General features: G+C 65.8%; 2 protein-coding genes across 3 annotated transcripts in view; one reads left to right on the plus strand and one right to left on the minus strand.

Annotated features, from left to right (window-relative positions):
* Nucleotides 1-19,241, plus strand: part of INPP5A (inositol polyphosphate-5-phosphatase A) — a 175,091-nt gene extending 155,850 nt beyond the window's left edge. Inside the window, exons 12-16 of one of the 2 annotated variants that reach the window (XM_047825241.1) lie at nucleotides 4,126-4,199; nucleotides 14,225-14,336; nucleotides 16,795-16,863; nucleotides 17,645-17,731; nucleotides 17,820-19,241. In XM_047825241.1, the coding sequence (XP_047681197.1) occupies nucleotides 4,126-4,199; nucleotides 14,225-14,336; nucleotides 16,795-16,863; nucleotides 17,645-17,725 (336 nt within the window). In that variant the 3' untranslated portion in view covers nucleotides 17,726-17,731; nucleotides 17,820-19,241. Of the gene's footprint in view, nucleotides 1-4,125; nucleotides 4,200-14,224; nucleotides 14,337-14,632; nucleotides 16,727-16,794; nucleotides 16,864-17,644; nucleotides 17,732-17,819 lie in introns of those variants that run through there. The other variant, XM_047825242.1, reaches the window with a different exon arrangement.
* A 1,544-nt stretch (nucleotides 19,242-20,785) lies between these two features.
* On the minus strand, nucleotides 20,786-22,009 carry NKX6-2 (NK6 homeobox 2). Its single transcript, XM_047825243.1, has 3 exons — nucleotides 21,607-22,009; nucleotides 21,335-21,507; nucleotides 20,786-21,040 (listed from the first exon to the last, which is right to left on the minus strand). Exons 1-3 carry the CDS (start codon nucleotides 22,007-22,009, stop codon nucleotides 20,786-20,788), a joined length of 831 nt encoding a protein of 276 aa, XP_047681199.1.
* Nucleotides 22,010-24,522: the final 2,513 nt, after the last annotated feature.

A 24,522-nucleotide genomic window follows, 5' to 3' on the forward strand; every position in this document is an offset into this window, starting at 1 on the left:
GCCTGGCGGGTGTTGGCCTTGCCCTTTGCCAGAGTGTCTGTCTGGCAGAGACCCCGACGCGCAGCAGAGGCTTCCTAAGTACGTGTTGACCTGGCGTGAGAGCATGCTCACGCTCCGGAACGTCTCCACGTGGACAGGCAGGCAGGATAGCAGGCAGATGGGTGCGTTACGGGCGGTGCTCCCCAAGGAGTCCCTTTCAGCACAGGGGCCAGCGTGCGGGCGCCTCGCCCACAGAGACCCTGGAGGTGAGGGCTCCTCCCAGACGGGCTCTGTCACTTCGTTGGCAGCTGGAAGATTCACGCTCTTTCCAAACCAGATGCTTCCTGGTTGCAATTTTACTTCACACCCTTAGCCAGAGAAGCGTGGCTGTCCAAGTGGCTCCCTCCCCAGATGCTGCCACCCGCCTGTCAGCATGCGGAGCCATGACCACACCTCATGCCAGGGTTTTCCAGGGTCTCATCGCCTGCTGCAAGTTGTGCTTATTGGAGCGTGTGCACGTGCGTGTGTGTGCCCGTGTGTGTGCAGGTTCCTGCAGACCCCTCACAGGGCATCTGTGCGGACGCCGCCCACGTGGACGCCCTCTGGGCAGGTCTGGCCACCGAGGGGGTGCAGGGCCCAGCAAGGCTTCCAGGGGCCCTTTCTGAGGCGGCACAACACGGAGGATGTTCAGCAGGCGACAGGTGAAGGCCGCTCGCTCACACGCACGTGCTCACGTGCACCCAGGCACCCACACGCGGTGTGCCGTCGCGCTCCCCTTAAGCCCCTCGGTGTCCCCGGGGCTGGCCATGGGGCCCCGGGAGCCCCCCGCCGTCGCAGCAGAGTGAGGGTGGTCAGCGTCCCCACGGCCGCTCTGGTCCACCGTCTCCTGACACAGCCAGACGAAACCAGAACAGAACGAGCACCTGTGTGCGTGCGCGTGAACGAAACCCTTGCTGGCAAGGGACGGCGGCTCTGCGCAGCCAGGGGTCTCGTGGCCGGCGAGCAGCCGTCTCTCCGTTAGGGATGTGGTTTTGTGGGTGGCAATGGGGGGCATCTCGCTGTGAAGGGGAGAGAAGACCCCTCTCATGGAAGAAATCCGGGCACAGGTATAGTTTCTCGTTTCCCGAGGCAACTTTCGAAACCGCTTTTGGACTTTTGTGAAATAGATTCCTGGGGCTACTAACTGGGCGCCGTTTGGAGCCGGGCTGTGTTCTGGGTCCAGAACCGACAGATGCCCCCGTGGGGCTCGCGGGCTGTTGGGGACGGAGGCGGACCGGTGCGAGAGAGTCCAGACGCGGCGCCACACGGGGAGCACGGGAGACATCGCCGCTGTCACCTGGAGGGAGGGAGCACCGGGTGTGACCGAGGCTCTGGAAGAGACTGCGGCCGCCGTGAGCACCGGGCCATCGGGCGCGGTCACTGCCCGCGTCCTAGCGGTGGGGTTGGGCCCGGGAGACACCGGGCCATCCCTGAGTGCCCTCCAGAGCGTGAGCAACGTCTTGCAGCTCACGACCGAACGTTCTGAGTATTTGTGTCTGAGCGCCCGGCCCCTCGCCTCCGATTCTTCGACGCGCACGGCTGTCTGATGGAGGGCGGGCGCCACGTTTACTGCCCCCCCAGGTGAAGGTCCACGGAAGGCGAGCTTGCGGTCCAGAGACACAAGCCGGGCGGGAGGGCGGGTGCACCTCTGAGAACACCAGCCGTTTAAATAACTGATAGAAATCACAAAATAAGAGTGTTTAATAGGATTGAAAACTTGAAGGAATCAGAAGCAAATAAACACACTCTGAAAGAAGCTGGCAGATTAAAACCTACACAGAACTCGTGGCAGTGTTACCAGTGAAGTCCCCGCCGGCGAATTCGTGGCGACACAGCCCGAGGGCGCAAGGAGGTTCGGCACCTGCGACCAGGGCAGCACAGGTGGGGGCGGGGGCAGAACGCGGCATGAGGCCGTGGGAGGCCGCGTTTGGCGAGCGGAGGTTGGAACCGCGGGAGCTGAGTCCTCAGGAGGATGTGTCCACGAGAACCAGCGGGACATCAGACGGGAAGAGACAAGATGCAGAGCTACCGAGGAGCACGGCGGGTCACCCTCGAGAGGGACGCTGGCGCCGGGCAGCGGCACCCTGACCCCAGAGGAGCAGCGAGGGCCCGTGGCCGGAGAAGCCCAGGGACTCGCGCCGGGCGGAGTCGGGAACCCGCGGCGGGAGGAAGGCGCGGGAACGCCAGTGTCCCCCGACGCGAGCTGTTCTTTGTGGACACGTGCGTGCGCAGGGTTCGCGGGACACGGCCGTCCAGGGCGTGGCCACCGGGGGACAGGGAGGGTCTCGCGGCATCTCTGTCTGCCATGCTGCGTTTCTCTAAGAGTCAGCTGGGTTGGGGGGACCAGCAGGTTGGCTGACTCTGCGGCTGAAAAGAGTCACCGTGTGGAAAGGAACGTGCCGTCGACGTCTCCTTGAGCCGCCCGTCAGCCGTGGCCAAACTTCTCCAGACGCACGGGTCCTTTCCGGAACCCCGGCTCGTGGCCTCGGGTAGGCTGGCTCCTCTCCCTTGCACACGGGACCTGCGTGAAGCCAGCAGCCACCCTGAGCGCTCCCGTGCCCCCTGCACGCGGGGCCTGCCTCTGACCCGGGAAGGCCAAGAATTCAAGCACCAGGGTGACCCACGGGAGCCACACGCTATAGTCGTGTGAGTGTGCGTGTGTAAATACGAGTGTGTCTACCAGCACCGACGTACGTGTAAACGTGTGTGTAAGTGCAGGCCCTGTCCAGGCCCCAGGGAGTGTCTCTCTCTCCCTGAAGACTTTCTCTATCCCCGGCTCCACTGAGGACCCGACTCAGGAACTTTCCGGAAGCGGCTTGGCCTGGAGCCCACTCCGGAAGAGGAGCTAGAGTTTCCCCCTGATGTGGGGGCAGCAAGGCCATGTGGTGCCCTGGAAGCCAAGCCCCCGTGGCCTCCCACAAGCTTCCCCTCCCCCCGTGGTCCTCCGCCCGCCTCCCTGTGCCTCCCCTCCCCCCGGGGGCCCTCAGCCCCATGTCCGTTGGGGCCTCGCTGAGCAGGGTCGTGCTCGGCGGATGTGGGCTCGCGAGTGGCTCCCGGCGGATCCGGGCCCCCGACCCCCGGCATCCGAGCCTCCCCAGGCGGGGTCTGAGGCTGGTGTCTGTGAGCGTGCAGGCTTCAGCAGGAACGTGTGTGAGGTGCGGTCCAGCGTGTGTGCAAGGGAACTGGATACCCTCCCACCCCACAGCCCACGACAGCTCCGTCCGGGTGTCGCCCTCTGGCCCACGCGAGGAGAGCACCGGGCGCGGGTGCTCAGGCGGGGGCCGGGCTGCGTGGGGACGCGACTTACGCGCACGTCCGGAAGCCATGGGCAGTGCAGCCTTGGCATAGCCAGCGTGGCTGGGCCACCGGTGGCACCCCTGCCTCCCCGGGGGAGGGCGGGCTTTGGTTCCGAGGAGTCTGCGGGGCAGGACTCTGTCCTCCGCAAGCAGGAACCGTGCTCCCCACCCACGTGTGCTCTTGGGGTCCCCCGGTGTGCCGACTCGGCCGTTCTTTTTTAACAAACATTTTTTTTAACGTTTATTTATTTTGAGAGAGACAGAGTGAGCAGGGGAGGGGCAGAGAGAGGGGGAGAGAGAGAGAGAGAGAGAGAGAGAGAGAGAGAGAGAGAGAGAGAATTCCAAGCAGGCTCCGCACCGTCTGCACAGAACCCGACACGGAGCTCAGTCGTGGGAATCGTGAGATCGTGACCTGAGCTGGAAACGAGTCGGACGCTTAACCGGCTGAGCCACCCCGGCGCCCTGTGGCCATTTTTAATCACACTCCCGTGCGAGGTCCACGTGGCTTGCTCCGTGACTTAGCTCGGGCAAAACAAAGAACCGTGTCCGCCCTGCGGGCCGCCGCCGTGGCCTGTGGCTGTGCTGTCTGCTGCCCCTCGTGGTTTTGAGAAGGGCCTCCTGGGCACCCGTGGCCTCTCCAGGGACACCAATGGGCGGCTGTCGGCAGGGCTCCCCGCACAGGTCCAGTCGGTCTGCCAGGCGTGTTTCCCGCGGGTTCCGTGGCTCCCTGCAGCGGACCGACCCCCACCCCCACCCCCCGCCGGTGCGGCACAGCAAAGTGACCTTATGTTTTTCTGTTTCTTTTCTTTAGCTCTTAGAATTTGACAAAGAGCTGTCTGTTTTTAAGGACAGACTGTATGAACTGGACATCTCGTTCCCTCCCAGGTAAGGAGCACCCGCTTGCCGGACGAGCAGGTAACCCTTCTCCCTGCCCTTCCATGGCCCGAAGCCAGCAGCCAGCCGAGAACAAGAAGAGCTTGTTAGCTTCTGCTAGCTTCCCTTAACAAAAAGATGTTTTTAAGTACGCAAAATATTGCCTTCTCAGACTGGCACACTGGGGGCCCCCAGCAGCTGCTCTGGGTTCTGGGTCTTTCTGGGAGCATCAGGGTTTTCCACAACGTCGTGTGTTGGGTGAGTTTTTGGCTGTTTTTCTCTTTCTCGGGCGGAGAAGCTTTCGCTGGGTTTTACTCCGATGTTTACGGAATCTCGCGGTCTACAGCGACGACACCCCATCCCCTCGTGAGGGGCACGGCCCACACAGGCACCCAGGCTCTCAGAGGGCGTGGGGCAAAGAGAGGCCAGCAGAGGGTGGGCCAGGCATCCTGGGGGGAGGGCACCCTCAAGACATGGAGACCCTGTCCCCAGACTCCTCCCTTCCCTCTCTCTGCTTTTAGATCCCGGACACGTTCCAGAAACTTTCTAACGTGGGGGGTGGGGGGTACGGGGGGAGTATCACCAGACCTAACAGCTCTGCTCCCAGAACGAGCTCGAAAACCAGACAGCCCTTCGTGCGTCTGCGAGGGGCCTCCCTTCCCCGCGTCATAGTTCAGTCACACGTGTGGAGGCCGGAAGGGGGCCCCACAGACCACTGGACGAGTGACTTCCTGCGGCTCGGGGGCATGGGCAGGTGCCCCTCTGACCTCGGGGCCCAGGCTCCGGCCGGGAGGGCCACGGCGGGAGTTCCAGGGGACCAGAGAGGCAGGGACTGGGTCCTGGTCGGTGCCCCGGCAGTTCCCAGGTGGGTGCTGACCAAGCACGTCTCCTCACGGCCCCGACCCCTCACGGGTATAGTGACGTGCGGTCAGATGTCCTTCCAGATGCACCTGAGACCTGACAAGATTCTTAGGGTTTGTCACGCTGCCTCGTCCCGGGTGTGGTAGGCCAGGCCCCCCGAGTGCCCCCTGTTTGAACAACCTCCGGGGTCTCTCTCCAGGCTTTGTTGAGCTGGCGAGGAGGGAGGAGGCCTGGGGGCACCTGGGGCAGAGGCCACGGCCTTGTGGACACGGCCACCTAGAGCTGGCGTCTGCTTCTCGAGTTTCTCCCGAGTGCAGAGCTCCCAGGGCCTCGTGGCCAGTGCCCTGGTGGGGAGCAGCAGAGATGCCCGCCTGGCCACCCCCCAGACACGGCGAGACTTTGGAAGGACGTCAGCCCTCACGTGGCCACATAGGACAGTGGGGTCCTGGGCTGGCGGTTCCTGGCAGGGCGGGCACAGGCCTCCCCCGGAAAGCGGCCGCCGCCCGGCAGCCCGCTCGTCTGGGGCCTCTGTCGCCCCTGGACAGGAGAAGGGGGTGATCTCGTGCCACGTGGGAGGAACTTCAGAGAGCCGCCCGTGGGTGCTGGTCGTTGTTCACCAGGGCCTGGGGAGGGGTGGCTGTGCACACGGGACGGGTTCACCCTGCCCTCGACAAGGTCCATGACGTGTGGGAGGAGGACGGCCCGGAGGCGTCCCTGCCTCAGCCTGGCACCTGTGGACATGCCTGAGAAGGCACTCGCTGCAGGTGGTGTCCGGGGCCATCCAGGCCGGCCTGCGGGGCCCCCTGAGCCCTTAGGGGCAGAGAGCTCGCTCTGGCTAGAGACAGGAGCTGTGACAGAGGAGGGGACACCTGATGTCCTACCAGTGCTGGCTTCACAGGCGCAGGGGCTGCTTGGCTGGTCGATTAAGTTATTAAGTGAGCGATTACAGGTCGATTTCCTTTAATTAGGAAGTAACACAGTGGCGTCCCAAGATGGGCGTGTGGGACAAGAGAGGTGAAAGGCTTTTCCTAAAGAAATCGGCAGCTCCGGAACGTCAGAGCCCAGCTCCGGGTCGGAAACCCTTGTGATCTGAGTGCAGTCCCCGCACCTGCTCTGGCACAGACCGACCCCGTGCTCCTAAGGCCGGTCCCCATGCTGCCCAGGGCGCCCTCCCCCCGCTGCCCCATCGTCCACCCCTCCCCCGATCCCGGGGTCATCCCCCTCCCCCCTGCCTGGGTCACGCGCCACGTTGCCCCCCTCCCCCACTGCCCAAGACACACGGCCCCTCCTCCTCTAGCTCCTCTGCATTTTTGAAACCATGTGCGTGACCAGGGCTCCCCGTGTGGGGTTTGGAGCTGCTGTACCATGTGGGGAGGGCATGAGCCCCGTAAAGTCTGGGGAGAGAACGGGCAGGGGTCAGGACGGTGGCTGTAAGGTTTGATGTCTGCCAGGTGAATTCTGACTCTCCTGTACGATAAGTGGCCTCAGGCATGCTGCGTGTGCGTGGGTGTGTGCACACGGTGGGGTGTGAGCTCACGCGCAGCCGTGTATGGGCGATTGCCCGCGTGGGCTGCAGCGGGCACAGACATGCACACGTGGGGGTGTGAACAGAAGGTTGTGTGCGTGCAGGTGGGCGTTACTTAGGTAAGAGCGCACGTGTGTAGGTATGGGAGTGTGTGTGCAGAATGTAGGTTACTGTGCATGCGCGTAGCATCCACAATGCGTGGATGTGTGTGCACGTGTGTGCATGGGGGGTAGTGTATGTACACGGAGTGGGATCTGGGGTTCGTACACACGCGTGCTCGTATGTGCGCACGTACGGGTCTAGGGATGTGTGTCTGGGTGTGTGCGTGTGTCTTGTATAGGTGGGTGTTGGGTGTGAGCTGGGTGTGCACATGTGCACGGGTGCGTGTACCCAGGGGCCTGTATGTGGCGTGTGCACGTCCGAGGGGGCGGGTGTGCATGAGGCAGGGTGTGTTCTTGTACATCGTGTGCGCATGAGTGTACATGGGCGTGTGTTCACGTGCAAGATGCATATGCAGAGAGTGTGCATTGCCCGGGCGGGGAGCGTGGGGGTGTGAGCGTGGGGGGCTGTCTCCTGGGTGCGGGTGTGCGTGTCTGGACTGTGAACAGCCACCAGCATGGAGCAGTCTCGCGGCTGGAAGCGGTTGGGGGCTTCTGACCCGGAGTGGTTTCCTCGCACACGGTCCTTTGTCCCCTCTTGGAGCAGAGGGTGAGAAGGCCCCAGAGTGCTGCCTGCAGGAAGGAGCTCGGTGACACGGCTGTCCTGTCCCCGCCTGGGGAGAGGCAGCGCTGCTGGCTGAGTCCTGAACGCAGAAGCACCTGTTCCGGGGCCAGAGCCTTCCGGAAGATTGGAGGCCTGAAGCGTCCCGCCCTCTCGTCCAGCTCCTTCTTGTCCCACACTCCCGGCACCGCCTGACCAGGGACATGACATCATCCCGTGGGGAAGGAGGCAGGAACTCCGTCCCCAGCACGGGGTCTGAGGCTGGACCACGGGGCCCCCGTCTCAGTGGGGGCTGTCGTTCTCCAGTGCCGGGGTGCCTGGGGGTGGGGGGTGAGCTCGAGGCACTGCCACTCCCCACCCACAGGGCGGCTGTCCTGCTGGGAGGGGGCTCTGGTGGAGGCCGGTCCCCTCGGGAAGCGCGGCACACGGGTTCTGGACCGAAGGATGCCCAGCTCGGGTTCCCCACACTTGTTCCCTCCGACAGAGGTTTCTGTTTGCGGATGTTGGCCGGGTCCCGTGAAGATGTTCCCAGAAGGGAAAGGGTCCCCACCTTCTGCCTTTGTCCTCGCGGCCTGGGCAGGGCAGGCTTGTACACGAGACCCCTCACTGACCGCAAAGTGCCACACCGGTTCCTTTCCACAGCCCGGAGGGTTTTACCCGACACACGTATAGTTTGTGAACATCGCTTTTCGCTTCCCAGGCTGCTCCGGGTCGGCCGGGAGGTCGGGACAAAGCACTGCCTGTGTCTCCGAGGCCGTGTGTTCTCATCCCCCCGCCCGGCTCTCGGGTATTCGCCAGGACTCGCTAGTGCTCTCGGTACTTTCTGGAAGGCTGTGAAGACTGGGCCCGGGCAGCCGGGGCTGTCAGGTCGTTGGTCTCAGGGAGGCCCGTGTGTGCTTCGGTCCGTCAGAACCAGGGAACCGTGGCGGCATCTGAGGGCTTGTGCCCGTGCCAGTGCGAGAGCGCAAACCCTGAACATCCGTTCCCGTGGCCTCTGGCTGGTTTCCAGAATGTATCTGTACTCTCTGCCCTTTATCCAAGTGGTGAGTGCCCGGCACGCGGGCCCCGCGGTTTCTGGCCCTCCCGCAGCGCTGTGCCGAGCGGGACGCGTGCTCCGGGGGTGGCTCCCCAGGGCCCCGGGTGGCGGGCGGGTGGCGGCGCGGAGCGCCAGCTTGGCCGTGCACCCGCGAGCCCCGCAGGCGTCTCATCGGCAGCTGGGCCTCGCGACGAGAGAGAGAGGGGTTCTTCACGAAGATGCTTGTTAGCGTTCTCCACGGACTAACACGACTTCAGTCCTAACGGATTGGAACTTAATGCCGTCGCTTTGCTGGGAAAGGTGCTGATACTTGGACGTTTACAGACTCTCCAGTCCTTCTTCACGAAGGCACAGCTCGCATAGCACCTTCCCTGGGGCCACCACAGCAGTGACCGGCCGTGGGCGGTGGTCGAGAGGCAGTGTGCCGCTCACCCCGGGGTGGGGGTGGGGGAGCAGGCAGAGGGACCGCGGGGGGCCCTCCACCCACACCCCGGGCTGTGCGATGGCGCCCGCCACCCCCACCAGGCCCGGGGCAGCGCCCAGCCCGACGAAGTCCCATCCTGCCGGACGGTGCGTCCGCAGGTCTATAAACATCCCTCCGACAGTAGAGTGGAGCTGAAACCACATCCGTGAGCCGCCGGCTTTTTGCCGTGGGAGGGGGCCGCCCACGTGCACGACTGGGGACGTCACAGGTTGGTCCTTCGGGGCCCCTGGGGTGCCACATTGTGCAGACGTCCCAGATGTTGGCAGGTGTGAGACGGCGTGTCCCTTGCCGTGTGGCTTCAGGGCCACGAGGCAGAGCACTGTGTACCGTGGCGCACTGCCAGGCACGTGGGGCCGATACCAGTTCTCCAAACTCCTGGGTTCTGCTTGAAAGCTTGAATTTTCTCACTGGCAAAAATTCTCTCGGATGTTTTCCTGGAGAGGAAAAGTGGCTCGTTTCGTGGCCTCTTGAGAAAACTCGTGTCTGATGCCCATGTCTGAGCGACAACAGTCTTTCTGCCTTTCTAGCAAAAAAAAAAAAAAAAAGCCGTTCCATGACAATGATCTGAAACAGCCACGTGGCAGAAACCTGTCTGTCCCATCTCGTCCCGCCGCGTCTCAAAACATCCCGCCTCGCGGTCTGGAGAGCCGGTACAGTAACCACGCGTGGTTCTCGGCGTGGGGCCGCTGCACAGAAGCCACACCGAGGAACGCCACCCGCCCGTCAGCGCAACGTCAGCACCATGAGAAGGCCGGATGGCATCTTAGGGCGATCGTGAAGGCGGTTTTACCTTACAGACGCTCCCCGAAGGGTCTCGGGGACCCCCGGGGCCCACACGCCACCCCCTGAGGACAAGCCAGAAACCAGGAGTAGCCCAAGTGCCCACCGGTGGCGGGATGGATGCTTGCTGCTGAAGCAAAGCTCCACACGACAGCGACTGGCTCCCGATCGCTCTCTGCACACAAATCTCCAATCGTGGCGCGCGTGAGGCCGGACGCCAGGCGTGGTGCAGGACCCGGAGACGTGACTAGTTGGCATTGCTGGGGTCACGACCCGTGACTTTGCAGGCAGTGGCCGGAGGGCCGGCAGGGCTCCCCCCAGATGAGGGGTCGTGCGGGGGGACGCGTGGGGACGTGTGGGCCCTTCCCAGTGCGGGTGACACTTTAACATAAAGCTGATTGAGAGAACAGGAAAACGTGACCTGGGTCTGCCCCTGAGACGTTTGCAAAGTGAATTACTTTCTCGGAGGAAGCAGTGGGAAGAAACACGACCATACCTTCCCGGAGGCCAACTCCCCACGGCCGGAAGGAGAGGTTTTTCCTGAAGGAATTAATTACAGAATAAGATCAAATTGTAGCTTAAAAAAAAAGAAAAAAGAAACGCATGTAACAGAGCTAAACTCACCGCTTCAGGCCAGCGGAGGGGTTGTCTATCTTAACGGATGCGTTTAATTTTAAATTAAGGATAAGGATGCTCTTTCCAGAATTCTTCCCGGGCCAGACTTAAAGTTTGACCACCTGTAGATTCTCATCCATAACGATCTGTGTGACGTTGAGCAGTTAGGAGGAGGAGGTGCCATCTGCCAGGCCTGGCGGCTGAGAAGGAGCCAGGACATCCGTCTGTCCAGCGGGTCTCTGGGCCCAGGTTGGATGTGGTCCACGGAGATGCGCGGGGTGGGCACCGGCAGGCACCGTGGCCTCCAGACCCGAGTCAGGCCTGTACCTTGACCATCAGGCTTCTGGACGTGTGCCTGCCCTGAGCCAGTGGCTCCCGGCCGCACGGGGCCCCCCGCCCTTGGACCACAGAGGGAGGGGCCTCGGGCCCCCAGCCCCTCAGGGAATTACCGCTTCCCTCGATTAAGGACTCAAAGCGGCAAATGCAGTTAAAACCTACACGACGGAGAGAGGACCAGCCACCCCTGTGTCCTACTGGTCACAACGTCCTCGTGAAGAACCCAGACGCCAGCTGCCCCCCAGCCTCCTCGGCAGGACAAGCGTGGACGAGTGTGCTCCTGGCTGGGCCGGGGCCACGGACGAGCGACATCGCCTGGCACACGCCAGCCCGCCTGGGTGCCGGGGGGCGGGGCTCGCCGAGGCCGGGTGGCGGGCTCTGTCCGGGAACATGCTGCCACTGAGCTGGGGGTCGGGGTCGACACGGATCTGCCCCGAGTTTCCAGAGGACAACATGCCGAGTTGCTGGACTAGAGCAAGCCCGCTGGCCAGGGGCAAAGGTCCGGGGTGGGGACAGCCGTGAGGGCAGCCGGTGGCTGTGGTGGCCCGGCTCAAATGCTGAGACAAAGTCCGGACGGAAGCTGGATGAATTTCACACGCTCAGACACGACCCTGGACGCTCAGCTACGCCCGATGCCACCGACGCTACAGGAAACCCTTCGCAGACCCCTGACGGTCTTCGGGTCTCGTCTAGGGCTGCGCACAGCGCCCACACACGTGGACACACCCCAGGGCCCAAGCCCAGTGTTTGCACCGCAGGCCCGGGTTTGTGCCAGGACACAAATCTGTCAGCGGGGCGCCTGTGCACGGTAGGACCTGACGGGTGGTCACGACTCACACGGCGGTGCTGGGACGAGCCCCAGAGAAGAGCCAGAAAGGCCCAGAGCGGCGGCGAAGCTCGCGCCTCGGCCCTAAAACGCATGCGACCAAAGGGGAGCCCCGGGCCCGACCCCACCGTGCTCGGGCAGGACCCGGCCACCAGAGTCCAATGTGATTATAGGGGAGTGCAAAGGAGAAAGAGGCTGGTCCCAAGAGGTGTCCTGCTCTTGGGGGCACTGCCCTCCTCCCCACAGCCCAGGGGCCGTACCCTGTGGCCCCTGACCCCTGAGAGGGGGCCCAGCCACTCCTGGGACCAGGGGCAGCAAGCCGGAACAGTGCCGGTGCTGGTCCAGACGGGGCCGGGGTGGGGGGGTGGGGGGCGGGGCCCGGGTCCTTCCTCCGGAACTGCCTGACGCGCTGCCCAGACGGTGGACGGAGCGCAGGGCTCCTGGCCCGATGCCGCCTGTCCGCGGCCTGAGCACCTCCAGAGCCGACAGTGACTAATTCGGTGCCGGCCGTGTGCACACACTTATCTGAAAGCAAACCGTGGCAGGGTGGGGACCAGGACCGACGCCCTGCCCTCGCCCCCACGGAGAGGCAGAGCCGCCTATCTGTTGGCGGCGTGTGGTAGAGCTAACAATCGTCCACCTGTCCTCGAGGGCTCGGCCTCCCTCCCTCCCTGCCCCTCGAGCTCCTTCCCTCAGGATGTGGGTAGCGGCCCCTTTGCCACGGCTGGGCGGGCGGGTGGAGCCGCCGCGGGCCCCGAGCCGGACAACACGGCCGGGAGGGCACAAAGCCCGGCTGTGTCCGCCGGCCGAATCCGCGGGGCCAGCCGCGGGTGGGGACGCCAGGCTCAGGAGGAAACGGGAGGTACACCGCAGCCAGACTGGCACGTTCCGGTACGTTCCACACACCGTGGGGGTGGAGGGGCGGGGGTGCGCCCTCAGGGAGGCTGCGGGGACAGAAGCCCCTCCTGGGACCCCTGCCTGCCAAGTCGGCCCCGCCGTGTGAGCGATCGCAGACCCCCCCAGCGCGTTACCGGAAGAAAAGGTGCAGACGCACGCCCGTCACGGCCAGTGCAGCGCACCAGCCCCAAGCGGATAAGGGCGTCCCCCAAACATTTGGTTTCAAAAATACCAGCTGTTACTGAAACTCCTGGAAAAGAGAAGGAAAGAAACAAAGCTGCAGTCAAAGAAAAAGAAGTGGGCGGGAACCGTGCCAACACCCAGCTGTCGGGCGGAACGCTGGTGGCAGAGCCTGCCCAGGAGGGCTGCTGGGGGCGGCCGGTGGCTCCGACGGCCCGGCTCCTGCCCACGGGCGCCACCGCCCCAGCCACTGGCTCTTCATTTGGGCGTGTTCCCGGACAGAGCCCGCCACCCGGCCTCGGCGAGCCCCGCCCCCCGGCACCCAGGCGGGCTGGCGTGTGCCAGGCGATGTCGCTCGTCCGTGGCCCCGGCCCAGCCAGGAGCACACTCGTCCACGCTTGTCCTGCCGAGGAGGCTGGGGAGCAGCTGGCGTCTGGGTTCTTCACGAGGACGTTGTGACCAGTAGGACACAGGGGTGGCTGGTCCTCTCTCCGTCGTGTAGGTTTTAACTGCATTTGCCGCTTTGAGTCCTTAATCGAGGGAAGCGGTAATTCCCTGAGGGGCTGGGGGCCCGAGGCCCCTCCCTCTGTGGTCCAAGGGCGGGGGGCCCTGTGCGGCCGGGAGCCACTGGCTCAGGGCAGGCACACGTCTAGAAGCCTGATGGTCAAGGCACAGGCCTGACTCGGGTCTGGAGGCCACGGAGCAGAGGGAGAGGGGCCAGGGTCCTCCAAAGACCAGGGGCCACTTCGGGAGCAGCCCAGAAGGCCACCCGCGTCCCGCTCTCGGAGCTCAAAGCAACAGGAGAAGAAGCCGCGGGTGGTTTGGGATTCACCTGAACAACTGTTCCACGAGGGAGGGTCTGAGACCCGCCTGAAGGCCATGCGGACAGCCCACGCCGAGGGCACCCACACAGCACAGCCAGTCTGTCCACCGATGATTCAGTCCTTCCCGGACAGGACGCCCGCTGGGGGTGGGCTGGCCATTGTAGGGGCACCGGGCGGCTGCACGGGGCCCGCGGGCAGGACTGCCCCGGAGGGTTCTGGACGCAGGAGGCAGCAGAAGGACGTGAGGGGCTGCAGCCGGGCGTCCCCAGGATGACCGGGCGGGTCAGCTGGCGGCACCCCGCTGTTTGCCGCCCGCGGGCGTGTCGCCTGCCTGCGGGTGGGTCAGCGGTGGCGGCTCCGTCCCTGGGGGCTGAGCCAGGTCAGTGGGTGGGAAGGGGAGAACCGGGCACAGACCCTTGCGCGACCACGGCGGTGACCCAGTGGCCCGGGCACCCTTGGAGACGCGGTGCCGTGCTGGAGCAGGTGTGGGGGCAGCGTGTGTGCCGCGTCGGGCCCCGGCTTCCCGAGGCGTGACGGGCGTCTGGCGGGGGTCCCACTGCGGCGAGGAGACGGCTGCTGGCCTCTGGGGCGCAGGTGGGGAAGGGGGCACGTCTCCCGGTGGGACGTGGGGCGGGGGCGTGGTTTTCCCTGTGTAGGTCTTCCGTGTACCCTAGGCCACGTACAGAGCCAAAACCACAGGTGAACGGGGGATTCCATTTCTGTAAAGGAAAGGCTTGTCCCAAGATCCCATTACAGCCAAGATTCCAGTGAGGACCGAAATTGCAAGTTTGGCCTTGTGTTCTGGAAACTTCTGACCGTGCATTCCTTCCCTTCGTAGCGCCGGCCATCCCACGTGCACGGGCAGCCCACAGGGCCCTCCCCAGGGGACGCGGAGGATGGTGGGAGGAGGGGCCGGAGCCGGCGGCTGACCGGGTGCCTTTGTGTCCCCCCAGCTACCCGTACAGCGAGGACTCCGGCCAGGGCAGACAGTACATGAACACGCGGTGCCCCGCCTGGTGCGACCGCGTCCTCATGTCTCCGTCCGCCAGGGAGCTGATTCTGAAGGTGAGTGCCAGAGCCGCCCCGGGACCAGCCACGCAGGGGAGACCCGGGACGAGTCTGGCGTCAGACCCGGCGCTCAGGCCTCAGGGGCCTCTGCGACATCCCGTACCTTTCTGAACCCGAGACGGGCACACGTGGTCGTCAGCGCTTTAAAAATCCTCGCGGTCGATTGTATCCCGGGGAACTAAATGTGCTCTGGTCCACGAGAGAGCGCGTAGGCTGGAAAGTGTGGTGGAGACGTCCGCCGTTATTTTCCTGAGTTGTGAATCACGACCCTGATTCACATCTGGGCTCGATAGGGTGAAGACGGACGGGCGACATTCAGGAGGTGGCACACCGCACTGGGTGTTGGGACGTTTGGGCTTCCTGTGGCCTCCTGACTTTCCAGAATCTTCCGTGTCCACATTCCAATACAAAAAGAGTGTTTTCAGAAGGATGCAGGCCTACACTGGTTTTGTCCACCCGGTAGTGAAGAAGCATCACCCTGGGGTGAGGTGGGCGTGCCGTGGTCCAGTGCCCAGTGTTCAGAGCAGACGGGGGCACATCTTAGGTGGGGGCCGTCCCCGGGACCGCTCGGCTGGGCCCTGGGTCCTCCCCCGGGGACGCGGAGCGCGCTGGGCCAACGGGGGTCACGGCCAGGAGGGCAGAGCCCCCCACGTGCCGCCCCACCACACACCTCCCCGGTGCCCCCTACCCCGTGGGCCCCCACTGCCCTTTTCCTCGAGGGCCCAGCTCTCCACGTTCTTCCCCGAGCCCAGAGCGGCCTGGGCCCGTGGAGAGGAAGCCGGCTGGGGGACTGGGCTGGAGGCAGGGGCTTCGATGGGTCTGCGGCAAGCCTGCCGTGGCGGGGCCTCGGCAGCCCTACCCCGGGCGGTGTGCAAGGCCCGCACCCGCCTATGGCCCCCTGGCCCCCGGGGCCCCTCCCCCACTGGCCTTCCTGGCTGACGCTGCAGGGGGCCACAAGCCCACAGACCCGGGGCCTGCCCGGCGCCCGCCGTGGACGCAGCGGTGCCCGCCCTCTGGCGCTCGGGAGACGGCCGCGTGCGGTCGCGTGGAGGCCCACGGCATCGCATACCTGCCGGCCCTGAGCGCGTGGGGTGAGCTGGGCACGGGGCCGCAGCCGGCATGGGGCCCCCGGGGCCTCGGGGACAGACAAGGGACAAGCCGTCTACCAGGGAAAACAGCCACGACCAAGGAAACCGCGTTTGCAGTGAACTCTCGGGAGCCAGCTGCCGAGCACTATCTCTGGTGCGCCGCCCGGGCTCGACGTGGCTCCGTGGAAGGGGCTTCCCGCTCTTCTGTGTTCTCTCACGTCTTCTCCGAGCTTTGATGCCTCAGCCCTGGAAGGGGGGGTGGGGGCCGGAGCTGGAGGGGAGGGTCCCCCCCCCCAACAGACGTCCCCCCGGCCCTCCCGGGGGGCTGCCCGGCGGCAGCGGGCCTTACAGCGGGAGCAGACGCGCACCGCGAGCAGCCCCTCGGCCTCATCCATCATGCCACGCTCCGCCACCTCGTCATCATGTCCCGTTCTGCTTCCCCGGCCCTAAAACACGAAAGGTGGCGGGCTGGCGGCGCGGGCTGGGATCCGCGGGGATGATCGCGTTGCTGTAATTTGTTTATCTGTCTCGAGATTATGCGGTTGGAAGTCCACAATTTTATGCTGCCGTTGTAAATTACCGGGCCGCGTTTGATGAATGTCCCCTCCTTCCGCGAGGCCGCGCCTGCCCCGTGAAGGATGGGGCGTGCTCGCGCGCGCGGTGCCGGTTAGGTGTTCATCCTTTCTGGCAGGCGACCACGCGGGAAAGTGCATCTGACCTGGAGCCTCCTACTGCATCCAAGATAATTCAGTTTTAACTTTATAGTCTCACACGCTCCGGCTGCAGGTGTAAAAATTCCGGCCCAGTCGGAGCCGACTGATGGCCGGCAGCGGACCCTCAGGGTCGCACCCAAAATACCGGCGGCCGCGGGCTGGCAGAGCCGGCGAGGAGGGAGGAGAGCCGGTGTGCGCGCAGCGCTTAATTAACGTGTGCAGAGTGCCCCGTGCAGCAGCGGGGGGTCGGTGGCGGCTGCGTCCTGTGAACCGAGTTCCGGGTTAATACAACAGGCTGTCAGAACAGATGTACACGGGGCATCCGGAGCCCGATGAGCTGCTCCAGTGCTGGGGGGGGGGGGGGGGGGCAGCCCGGGAAAAAAGCTCACGGCGGCACTAACTGCCGTTGAGCAAGGGCTCTGGCAGGGGCACGTGCCGCGGCCCCCGGCCCGACTCCCGTCCAGGAGCAGGGAGGGTCGGGGGCTCCCAGGGCTTCCAGAACGTTGTGCGTGCTGGCCGGCTTCTCCCTCTGAGGGGCCGGCCAGAGACCTGCATGCAGGGAGCTGGGGGGAGGGGGGGGGCGGTAGCTGGCACTCCCCAAGGAGGCCCCACCGTTCCTGCCTCCCACACGGTTCTCTCTGTTTGCTTCCCCAGTCGGAGAGCGAGGAGAAGGTTGTCACCTACGACCACATCGGGCCCAACGTCTGCATGGGAGACCACAAGGTGATGTGGCTTTGCTGCGGGGTGGGGCGCGGCCCGAGGGGCGGCCGGTGGCGGGTGGCGGGCTGCGGGCAGGGGGGCAGGGCCGGGCCGCTGCTTCTCCTCGGTCGGCCTCCACGGCACAGGCCACGTTTGGTCTGTTTATTTGCTTGTAATAAATACCAGAAGGTAGGCAGGCAGGCAGGCAGGCAGGTGGACTCAGAAGGCAGAACAAAATACAGAACTTTGCTATTTATACAAAAATACCGTCTACAGCCGATGATTTCTGAGGGTCGTTTTTCTAGCGTGCACTTGGACTACTGTAGTGGCCTTCTCGTGCCGAGCCGCGTCCACAGTGCAGGGGGGGAGTGTGAGTGCTCTGTGGGCACGAGGAGTTGCGTGCAGGGGCCACCTCGGTACAAGCGGACGGCCCTCACGCCAGGGCCCCGCGGGCTCACCGAGGGCGGTGCCGGCTCTGTCCCACCTTCAGCCAAATCAGAGACTGGCTTTCGGTCCTGTCCGCAAGGCCCCCGGGCCGTGACCCCCGGCACCGGTCCTTCCCCGTGCTAGTTGGGGTTTATCCAGCGGTCTGTGGGCGAGCTTCTCCCCACCCGGAGGCGATACCCGCTTGACAAAACACGAAGGCGCGTGGCCCCAGGCGTCCGGTCACCCGGCCCGGCTCCGGTTCTGGGTCAACTGGGCTCACGTTGGTGCCAGCGCACCAGCCAGGGGGCGCGGCTGGGGCGGTCGGGGGTCAGGGTCAGCTCGCGGCCGGGGTCCTGACGCCCTCTCTTCTCTGCTGCAGCCCGTGTTCCTGGCCTTCCGCATCGCGCCCGGGGCAGGTAAACCTCACGCCCATGTGCACAAGTGTTGTGTCGTGCAGTGACGTGTGGTAAATATGACTCCTTCCCTCGAGTTCACCTTTTCTCAGCTTTTCCCGGTGTGTTTGTTCCTTTAACAAATGACACATTCCGCGGCAGGGAAGCGATGGCAGCGACAGCAGAGGGCCCTTCGCGAGACCTCCCCGTAGCGCGAGGAGCAAGTGGAAGTCGCGTCCGTGAAATCCGTACTCCTAACAGCTGCATCGACAAACCCGCCCGAGCGCCACCCGCTAGACGGCCGGCCCCACACTTCGCTTCAGCCTCCGGACCGTTCCGGAAAAGCCTCACATACCTCACTGTCTTGTCTGTTCGTGTGACATTTAGTAGAAATAGTGGGTTTTTGTAATAAGTCACCGTCCTGTTGCCAAAACTCTACAGACAGCAGAGGGAGTCTGTATTTCAGGCTCCAGGGTTTCAATTTTTAACAATTGTCAGCGTGGGAAGAGCGTCTCCGGCGTAGAAAGCCCACGGGCGTCACCCCCCTGCCAGCTGGGGTGGGCGGCGGGCGCGGGCTCTTTGCCGCCTCAGGCAGCGTGGCCGCTGTGCTCCGGCCCCCCCCCCTTCCGTGTTATTTACTCTAACTGCCGTGTTACGTGGTTTTTGAATTACACTGCAGCTGCTTTCCATTTTTATATATATAAATATATATAAATATATACTTTTTAAAAATAATTTATAAACCTTACCAAAACTTATGCTAAATACACTTTCCAGTACGAATGCTCGAGAGTGTCCTATCAGCAGGTGGAAGTGGAGTCTAGGAGCTCAGTTTTGCGTAGATCACGCGGACGCATCCCAGAGTGCGGCCGGCGGGGCGCGAACGTCGGCCACAGCACGTCTACACTTGCAGATTCTTACTCCTATGCCTTTTCTTCTGTGTAACATTAAGGACTGAATGTGAAGTTTGTAGCTAGCTCGGGTGTACCTTTTAAGAATTTTGTAACCTGTTGGTCTGTCTTTTGTTACTGTTCTATGGTGCCAAGTATCCTACGTAAAACCATAATATCATGGGAGGAATGAAAAACCACAATATCTAGTCTGCTTCAGGTAGAAGTTGCTTCTAACATGGGCTGTATATAAAAAACGTTAACCGTAAGTTCCCTCGGCTGCTCAGCTGCAACCAACCCACGTGATGGCCCTGCTGCAAACGTTCTCTCCTAGCACGAAGTACGGCATTAAAGGTCACTGCAGTGCCTGTGGATGAAACACAAACGTGGGTTTTATTGATTTGCTCTAGAACACTACAGAATTCCTGGACCGTGTGAAGGCCTCAGATGCTCGTCTTCAGGTGAATCACTACCCTTGCAAGTGATCGGGCATCCGCTCGCCGAATCTGTCCTCGACCGCGCGCGTTGGGGGTCTGTGTCAGTGCTGTGGCCCCTCTGCTCTGTCCACGCGCCACACGGCAGTCCCGCCCCACGCCGTTCTGTCTCACGGGGTTCCAGTTGTTGGTCACTGTGGAGGCCTTTAGAAACGACCGCTCCCGGTTCCTAAGCAATAAAATTGATCCTGGTGAAAACAGTGCCGCGTCCGCTTTGTTTCTTCCTTCCCTCTCCCGCCTCCTTTGAAATGCTAAGGAGCGGAGGGCGAGCCTTTGTGGGCTGTTCCTTCCGATCCGGCCCCGCGGAGATCCTGGAATACCCGTCCGTGGACGGTGGTAGCTAATGGCAGTTACCCCTCGGCCTTTGAAAAGGAGGTTATAAAAACGCACTGCGTTCCGCGAAAGTTGAAAACTGGAAATTCCTCCGCTCTTAACTTGAGCTGAGAGAACAGTTCGCTCGAAGAAATGAGGCAGATTTCCAGACCGCGCCGTTAAAGAGAAAACCAGCCAGCGGTTCAAAAGAAATGTCTTTTGTAAAATGGTGCGGCCCCTGCGGCAGAGACCAACTTCAGCCTTTCACGTTTCTGTCTCACGTTTTAAAAAACGCCTTCCGGGAGAACAGTTGTACTTAATTTTTAACTTAAAAGTCAACAGTTAATGAGCAGTAAGCCGCAACCGCGTGGAGCCCTGGCTCCGGCCCCCGATAGCGGCCCGCCGGGCCGGCCCCCCGCTACCAGGGCCGCTGCCCTCGGGGCCCAAAGCCGCCCGGCCCGCGGGCCTCGCTGTCCCTGTGCGGGGTCGCTTTGGAGCGCTCTCCGGCGCCCGAGTCTGGATCAAACAGCAGCTTCTGCCGGTTGAAGACTACGGGCCGGGGGCTGCAGGGGCCCCGGTGCAGAGCTTAAAACCCGACGTGTTCGTGGGCTGCGCGCCGAGTGCGGGCTCCGGGGGCGGAAATTTTAGCCGCGGAGGCGTTCCCGGATGCGCCAGACCAGACCAGACCGGTCGGCCCGAGCCGCGGGGCCCAGCGGCGGCGTAGGCCTCGCCCCTCGCCCCTCGCCCGCCCCCCGGCTTTCCCAGGAGGAGGACGCGCGCGCGGGGTGGGGAGGGGGAGCTCACCTGCCGCAGACCTCCGCCACTGAGCCGGCCCCGCAGCCCCGGGGACCGCGCCCGCTCGCGAGCGCAGGTGGCGGCGCGGGTCGGAGGGGCGCCGCACCTGCCGCCGCGCGCACCCCTGCCGCCCGCGCCCCGCGCGCGCCGCGTCTCCGTCCGCGTCCGCGTCCCCGTCCGGCTCCGCTGGGCGCTCGCTGGCGTCGCGGCTCCTTCCTCCGGCTCTCCCGGGGCGGCCGAGGGGTCGCGGGGCCGGGCCCTCGCGGTCCCCTCGCTGCTGCGAGCTGCCGCCGCCCGGGCGCGGGGACACGGCGGGGCGGGGAGGCCGGGGCCGCACCGCGCCCCCGCCGCCGCCGCCAGCCCGGGCCCCCGCGGGGACGAAGCCTGGGCCGGGGGACCCGCGGGGCGGGGAAGGGTGGGGGGGGGGCGTGCGGAGAACGGAGTTCTCGAGAAGGAAGACACACGCGGTGCAGCCTCGGGAGCCGCGGCTCCGCCGGGAACGTGTTAAATAATTTATTGATTATACAAAGTGATTCCGCCCGGGACGCGCGGCCGCCTTATAACTTATTCTGTAAAAATATATATACACGCGGGCGGGCGGCGGCGAGGGGCGCCGGCCCGCCCCGACCCTGCTTGCTCACAAGGCGTCCCCCGCGCCGCCGCCGCACGGGCTGACCAGCGCCAAGTTCGCGGGTTTGTGCTTCTTGAGCAGCCGCGTGATCTTCTCGTCGTCCGAGTTGGGGTCCAGGGGCCGGTTGTACTCGTCGTCGTCCTCCGCGTCTGAGCCGCCCACCTTCAGCTTCTCGGCGTCCGAGTCCTGCTTCTTCTTGGCCGACGCCATCTCCGCCGCGTGCCGCTTGCGCCACTTGGTTCGGCGGTTCTGGAACCACACCTGCGGCGGGGAGCAGGGGGTGGGGGTGGGGGGCGGTCAGGCGGCTCCCCGGGGGAGACCCCCGCCGCCCGCGTGGACGCGCAGGGCCCTGGGCGGCGGCTCCGCTGCCAGGCCGCGGGGCAGCGGCGCCCCCGGGGGGGGGGGGCTGGGGGGGACGGGGCGGGGGAGGGGGGCCGCGGGCTGGCGGCCGGTCGCGCGCCGTTCGCCGGACGCGGGCGCCGGGATCCCCTCCCGCCACCACCACGTTCCGCGCAGCGGGGCCCGCGGGAGGCCGCCCCGCTCCCGGCCGCTCACCTTGACCTGGCTCTCGGTCATGCCCAGGGAGTAGGCGAGGCGCGCGCGCTCCGGGCCCGCCAGGTACTTGGTCTGCTCGAAGGTCTTCTCCAGCGCGAAGATCTGCTGGCCCGAGAAGGTCGGCCGCGAGTGCTTCTTCTTGCCGTCCTTGTCCAGGACCCCGCCGGCCTGGGCTGCAAAGCGGGTTGGCGGCGGCGGTGAGCTCGGCCGGCCGCCCCGCGCCCCGCGCCCCGACCCCCGCCTCCCCGCGCGCGCGCGCGCGCGCCACCTACCCGGGCCGGCCAGGCGCGGGTCCCTCCAGGGCGAGCCCTGCACCACGCCGGGCCAGAAGATGGGCGGGCGCCCGGGCAGCTCGGCCAGCGGCTTGGGGTAGCCGCGCGCCACGGCCGCGGGCCCGAAGTAGACGCCGGCCGACGACGCGAGCCCGTTGAGACGGGGCAGGCCGCCCAGGAGGCCGCCGCCCGCCGCGCCCACCGGCCGCCCCAGGATGTCGCTGATGCCGTGAGGGGTGCCGAGCGGCAGCTGCGCGCCCAGGCCGCCCAGCGCGGGCGCCTTGAAGCCGGCCGGGCCCTGCAGCGCATACGGGAACAGCGACGTCTTCATCTCGGCCATGTTGTGCAGCGCGGCCAGGGGCGCGCTGCTCAGCACGAACGCGCCCGGGCGGTTAGCGTCCATGGGCGCCGCCGCCGCCGGCCCGGGCGCCCATCCGGGCCCCGCCGCCGCCGCCGCCGCCGCCCGCCGCCCGCGCCCGCCGGCCCGGGAAGTTCGCGCGCGGCCCGGGGCGCCGGCTGCAGCGGGGCGCTCGGAGCGCGGGCGCCGACGGCCCGGGGAGGCGCGAGGGCGGCGGCTCCGGCGCGGGGCTGGGCGGCGGCCGCGGGGTCGGCGGGGCAGCGGCGGGGCGACGACGACGGCGACGGCGGCGGCGGCTCCGGGGCCGATCGGAGCGGCGCCGCGCGGGCCGGACGCGCTGATAACCGCGGGGGCCCCCGAGCGGCGCGCGCGCTGATTGGCTGCGGGCGCCCGCGGCCCGGCCATTGGCCAGCGCCCCGCCCGTCTGCGCGCCCCCGCCGGCCGCGCACTCCATGAAGGGCCCATTAGCGCGGCAGGTGCCTCCCCGGCTGTAAATTTGCCCCCTGATTTATCTCCCCCGGGACGAAATAAATCCCGTTGGATGGGAGTTTAGTTAGGCAAAGGTTTTAATGGGGAATCGGGAAAAAATACGAGAACATATTTTATCGCTCGAAAGAATGCAGATTTGAGGATCCGCTCGGCACGTTCTGTGCGTCCCGTTCGGCGAAGAGCCCCCAGGTGTGCGGGCGCGGGGAGCCGGCTGGCACCGTCGTGGGGACACGGCCAGAGCGCCGGCCCGGGCTCAGGTTTCGGGGAGCACCGCGAACAAGCGGGGCGGGGGGGGGGGACGTTCCCTGTGACGCAGACGGGTGGAGGACACTGGACCTCGTAGCCCGCGCGCCGAGGGGCCAGCGCGAATCTGCTCTGCTGGCGCGGTTGGCGAGACCCGCCGGGGGCCCCAAGCGAGGTGGCCGGCCTCGCGCGCTGCCAGGCGGGCAGTTCCCTGTCCCCTCCCAGCCCGCGGCACTGCCCTCTGCAGGGTTGGGGCCCGCGGACGGTTCGGGCCTCCCGGCCCCGCGTTTCCCGGAAGGCCACCTCAGCCTCGAACTCCCACCCGGACCCCACGACCGAGCCCACGTGCCGCTGCTGTCTCGTGGAGAAGAGCGACGTGGCCAGCTCAGAGCCCCGAACCCAGGGCGCGTGGGCCACGGTCAGGGCCTTGACCTGTGTGCGCTCCCGAGGCGCAGCGGGCTGAAGCGCCGCCTTCACGGGACACGCGGGGCCCAAGCCGTCCCCCCTGCTACGAAAAGCCCCCCCCCCCCCGCCCATGGCCCTGCTGGGGGGATTCAGTGAGATCGCGGCGGACTCTGCGCCTGCGAGGAGCAGGCGCTGAGTAAGACGCTGGCCGTTGTCGCCTCTAGTCTCTTGGGCGGCGCCACACTGATTCGTAAGTGGCGGCCGCTACTGTTACTCGCTGCCGGCTGGGAGCCGTGATCCCAGCGTGGGCGAACGGACCGCCTGTCTCGGGCCTGGTGCGGTTCCGTTAGCAACGACTTTCCCGTTTCCCCCGGGCCGCCAGGGTTTGGATGGTGCGAGTGGAGGCGACCCTCCCGGCTCTGTGCGGGGACCCAGCGTCCGCTCGCACGGCGACCTTCGGGGGTCCATTTTCGTTTTGTGCCGTTAGCGGCGGGGTCTTGGCGCTGCGAGTCCCTACGCCAGATCACGGCTGGAAAGCCACTGGCCGGCTGGGCTGCGCGGGCCTGAGGGCTGGGGGTCGCCCCTGCGTCCCGTGCGCGCGCGCCGTGCTGCCCAGGAGAGGCTGCGGCACGTGCGGGGCCCTCAGCTCCGTGTGCGGCGCAGCCCCGGGCGCACGGGGGGTTCCTGCCTCCCCGCTTTCTGGGCCAGGGCTGCGCTCGCCCGATCCGGGTGACCTGCCCCAGCGGGGCCCGGCCCCCAGGACACCCTCCCCGGCCTCGCTTGCCACACACCCCACGTCCCCGGGGCAAACAGCCGCGTGTGCGCCCTGAGAGCCTGGCCGCGGGGGCACTCTGCCCGCAGGATGGGGCCCCAGAGGCCGAGGCACCGCGGCCCAGGCTGGGACTCGGGGGGGGGGGGGGGGGAGGGCCGCTGGGGGGGAGGAGGAGACCGGGTGGGCGGGGCAGGTGGGCGGGGCCTTGCGCGGGGCGGGGTCACGTCCCTCCTCCGGACACGCCCTTTGCTCTTCGGGACCCGACGGTGGGCGGTGGCGGCCAGAAGGGCCTCCGGGGCGCGCCCGGCGGGACCACAGGGGCGCGCAGTCCTTCCGAACGGTGCGGGCGGCCCTGGCTCTGAGGCAGGAGGACCCGCCAAGCTCCCGGCGCCGCGCTTTGGGCGAGAGCCTCCCGGCCGTCTTTCACCGCGGAGGAAGCAGATCCCGAGTTGCTGTCCTGCGCCCAGCGACCCCGGGTCTGTCCACGTCGCCCGGCCCTCCGGCCCACCTGGAGTGTCCTCTGGCCTCAGCGCGCGCGTCTCCCCGGGGAGCCGGTGGCCGCGGTGCGGGACCAGAGCAAGGGGCGAGGGCCGCGCGTCTACCCGGCGCTCCGGGGTTCCCAAGGCCGCGCCCCGGACGGTCCCCAGCC

This window comes from Prionailurus viverrinus, chromosome D2, assembly GCF_022837055.1.
Source record: "Prionailurus viverrinus isolate Anna chromosome D2, UM_Priviv_1.0, whole genome shotgun sequence".
NCBI classification, from domain to species: Eukaryota; Metazoa; Chordata; class Mammalia; order Carnivora; family Felidae; genus Prionailurus; species Prionailurus viverrinus.

Bases quoted from the DNA above. Each gene is read 5' to 3' on its own strand.
- NKX6-2 (XM_047825243.1), bottom strand. From the start codon at position 22,009: ATGGACGCTAACCGCCCGGGCGCGTTCGTGCTGAGCAGCGCGCCCCTG. The intron at 21,508-21,606 runs GTAGGTGGCGCG...CCCGCTTTGCAG, and splicing joins CCCGCGCCTGGCCGGCCCGG to CCCAGGCCGGCGGGGTCCTG. The intron at 21,041-21,334 runs GTGAGCGGCCGG...TCCCCGCCGCAG, and splicing joins TGACCGAGAGCCAGGTCAAG to GTGTGGTTCCAGAACCGCCG.